At 38.5% G+C, this 4,081-nt stretch overlaps 1 protein-coding gene across 1 annotated transcript in view; it reads left to right on the top strand.

Annotated features, from left to right (window-relative positions):
• The first annotated feature begins 321 nt into the window (after nt 1-321).
• Nucleotides 322-4,081, top strand: part of TATDN1 (TatD DNase domain containing 1) — a 14,986-nt gene continuing 11,226 nt past the window's right edge. Inside the window, exons 1-3 of the mRNA XM_009085063.1 lie at nt 322-361; nt 940-989; nt 3,350-3,413. Coding sequence (XP_009083311.1) covers nt 322-361; nt 940-989; nt 3,350-3,413 — 154 coding nt within the window. The remainder of the gene's footprint in view (nt 362-939; nt 990-3,349; nt 3,414-4,081) is intronic.

Below are 4,081 nucleotides of genomic sequence, written 5' to 3'. Positions count from 1 at the left end.
CATTAAGCAGTGTGTGTGTATTTGCTTTGGTGGATGTGAGAGTGTGACCCATACACTCTCAGAAGTCTGGAGCTGCACAGAGGCCAATATGTAATTTTTCTGTCACTTCTAGTAAGGAGAAAGCTCTCAAGTTATGCATGTGAACTTGTGCTTGAGCTTTATGTGGCCTATCCATGTGCTGTGCTGGTCAGGGGCTATTAAGAGATGGTTACCATTATCTTCCCTAGTTGATTTATGCTTGGAGTAAAATGTAGAGCGACTATAACTTCTAATCTCTACCTTTATTTTTCCACAGATATTGGAATTAACCTGACAGATCCTATGTTCAGAGGAATCTACAGGGGGACACAAAAGCATCCAGGTAAATGCTTCTTTTTATCTTCTGAAAGACAAGATCACTCTTGGTAAAACAGAAACCTCTTAAATGTCAGAACATGAGGTTAGAGTTTGTTTTTTCTCCTCCAAAACTGGATGCTTATTTACTAGAGCCTGAAGAAGAAACTCTGACAAATTAAGTTAGATGTCCTAAGCAAAAGCTGTCATGTAGGTAATTCTTCTGTAGCAAAATGGACAATTGCTGATCTATTTATGTTAGAATTGCATGGAAAAACTGATGTGCGAATTGTGACCAGTATCCTGTCAAAATATTGCATTGCTTAATCATAGTTACTAATTATAACATGGGCTTTTTTGCTCTCATGGCCTCTAGATACAGATGTGAAAACAGAGAGTCTCCTAAATTATGTGGAAAAACTTCCATTGCCTTCTTGGATTTAAATTGCATCTTCAGTTATTGCATTTTGTTATTGTCCTCTAAGGATTAATCAAGTGTGGTTTAAAGATTGTTCATTATAGGCATTTTAACTGCATGAAAGTTGCAAAGTAGTTAAGTTGTGCAGTAGAAAAAGTTCATTCATGACATTTTATGAACTTTTGCAGATGACTTTCTAGATGTCATAGAGAGAGCAGTCAAAGTTGGCATTAAAAAGGTAAATTCTTGTAATAAAATTGCTTTAATAGTTTAAACTGCTTTCTAATATTTGGGGTTTCTTAGTGCTCCCCTATTAGAACTAAAGTTTCTGGGACTCGGAAGGGAAAACGCAGTAACTTCCTTCAATAGCAGAACAAACAGTGTTCTGTGCAGAGCATTGTCCATCATTGACACGGATCGATGGCTGATTATTCAAGGTCAGGGGTGTCACAGGTGATGTGTAATGTAGAGTTCATTTTGTACAGTTTCAACAGAAAGATGTTCTTCTCTGATCTACTGCAAATGTAGCTTTCCATGTTAGTTGTATGATGGGCAACCACTCCTTTCTTCTTGTGTCCTGTGGCTCTTAGAGAGTAAATCCTGAGGAGCAGCTGAGGTTGCTGGGGGTGTTAAGCCTGGAGAAGAGGAGGCTCAGAGGAGACCTTATCACTCTCTACAACTGCCTGAAAGGAGGTTGTAGCTAGGTAGGGGTCAATCTCTTCTCCCAGGCAGCTAGTGATAGGACAAGAGGACAAAGCCTCAAGCTGCACTGGGGAGATTCAGGTTGGACATAGTAAGAATTTCTTCATGGAAGGGGTGGTTAAGTGTTGGAACTGCCCAGGGAGGTGGTGGAGTCACCATCCTTGGAGATGTTCAGGAAATGACTAGACATGACACTTAGTGCTCTGGTTTAGTTGACAAAGTGGTGTTTGGTCAAGGGTTGGACTCAATGATCTTGGAGATCTTCCAACCTTAATGATTCTATGATTCTTAATCAACAGTTACTGCTGCATATCAAAGCTCCCAAACTCTTCTGATTGAGATCCCTCAGATACTTCTGTATGTAAAGGAAATTGCTAACTGCAGAAGAGCTGGGAGTGCCTCATAAATGCTTACAGCTGAAACATCAGGATGTCTACTAGTAAATACTGTCTGACCTGTATTAAAACAGCATCAGTATGAGAGGGTTTGGAACTCTTAACCTGAAATCCTGAAATTGGTGTTGTCAGCAGTGCATCACACTGTTGTAGTTGCCTGCCCATCTCTCTCTCTCTAAATGGAATAAATCGTTGCCAAAAACATGAATTAACATAGAATACAGTGCATACTGTCACAAACTGTTCTACTGCACTAATAAGGCTGCTGGATTAGAAATAAAGAAATAAACCCTCCCCTCGAAGAGGAACAGGCATCTTGGGAGTTTTTGTGAAAAACTCTCATCTGAAAGAGTGGGTAATAAACTGAGAGGCACAAAAAGTAAACTCTAGTGGTGGAGAAGTTACTCCACTGCAGCAAATACGAATCAAGGTCACTTTTACATGTGCTATGTAAGTGCTGTTTAGTCATATAACACCGTCTGAAAATAAGTTGCAATTTATCTATTTTATCATAAAAAGTAGATTATCTGCATCACTTTTCAAAGAGGCAATGGTGGATTCAGAAATGGAATTCTAGAGTTCTCTGTCCTTAGCTGTTTTCATTCTTGCCTCTGGAGTCAAGAGCCTGTTCCATCACAGATTGTTCCTGTGTGCATAGAAGCTTAATCTGCTTATTTGAAAATACTTTTATTTTTCTATATAGCTCCTGATTTATGGTAATTTTTTGTGAAGTTTTCCCCTGTGTTGTATATACACTGAGCCATTTTCAGCATAACATTTCTCTGGTGATACTGTTGGGATGTGTCCAACTGTCATGGAGCAAACTGCAGGAATGTCTGACCTGGTGCTGACAAGAGTCTGGTGTATAGCATGTGTAGGGATATCCAAAATTATCCAAAAGCAGTGTAGCCATGATTTATTAGGACCTAGGGTGAAATATTCTGCAAGTGGTGGTTCAAAAAAGTACTGTAAGCAACAATTCTGGTGTGGTAACTCTGAGTTTAAGGTAAAAATAAAAGATTAGAGCTGGAAGTTCTTAAATTTATAATACCAGTTTGGATAGAGACTCTTTTTGGTTTAACTACTTACTTACTCATGTCTTGTTTTGGGTATTTGGTAGTCTTTGCTTTCCCCACCTGTAAGACAGGGAGAATGTTTCTGATTTTCATTTCTTGAATGCAAATACAGTTTCTTGATTCATTGTCTAATTAAGCTGATACTGCTGCAACTAGAAGTATTTTATTCATTTAATAGTCTAAAATCTTGACATAGAAGATATTTGATACAGAAGAAAAACCAGATTTTGATGCCTGGTGCATTTGCTAGCTCCTGAGACCACTGAGGTTTGTTGCTGATTCATGAAATCTTGTTTTATATGTATATTAGTAATTGCCTTCTGATGTTCTCTGTCGAGATTCTTCGTTACATCTGAGTGTTCTCTCAGACATTCCGTTTGATGTTCAAAGGACATTCAAACTGACACTACCGTTCTTCTTTCAAGTTTCTGATTACAGGTGGGAGCCTAGAAGACAGTAAAGATGCAGTGCAGCTGGCACAGACAAATGGTATTTCCACTTTAAACTTACGTTGTCAGTCAAAAATATAATCTCAGCGTTAAGAGTTCAAAAGGATCTGCCCCAGAAGTGTTTATGGAATCTCACATTAACATGAGACATCACATTTCAGGATGGGACTAGTGCAGTCCTTGTGTATGAGTGTCTGTGTGTTGCTCTCTAGGTCCCTGATGTTGGAAGGAATGACTCTTTCCTGCAATTTCTATTCCTGGATAAAAATAGACAATATAGGAAATTTCTGTATTGAAAGCATAGATACAAGTCTCTGTTCCAGAAATAAACTAGAATGCTTATGTGGTGTGAAATATATGGGTTTGTTGGGTTTTTGCTTGTTTTTTACTTACCTGTCATGACATGACCAGCTCAACCAAGAGAGGTATCTTTCTCGTCTCAGTTCTCTTAGCTGTTCCTTTCTTTCTGTGGAAAGGGATATGTCTCTCTTTTTTTGCTTAGGCATATTTCATTCCACTAATTACTTAAATATGTATTTCAACTAAAGCACTTGTTGAAGTGCTATTTACTAACAGAAACATAAAATAATTTCGATTGAATGAACCTCAGGAGGTAATTTGGTCTAACCCAGTCCACCTCCCACTTCTATCAGAAATGTTGATTTTGGCAAGGTAGTCGAGATTAGATGCTTGGGTAAATGAGGCAGA

The sequence above is a fragment of the Acanthisitta chloris genome, unplaced genomic scaffold, assembly GCF_000695815.1.
Source record: "Acanthisitta chloris isolate BGI_N310 unplaced genomic scaffold, ASM69581v1 scaffold31030, whole genome shotgun sequence".
NCBI classification, from domain to species: Eukaryota; Metazoa; Chordata; class Aves; order Passeriformes; family Acanthisittidae; genus Acanthisitta; species Acanthisitta chloris.
This window is presented reverse-complemented; position numbering and strand designations above follow the sequence as displayed.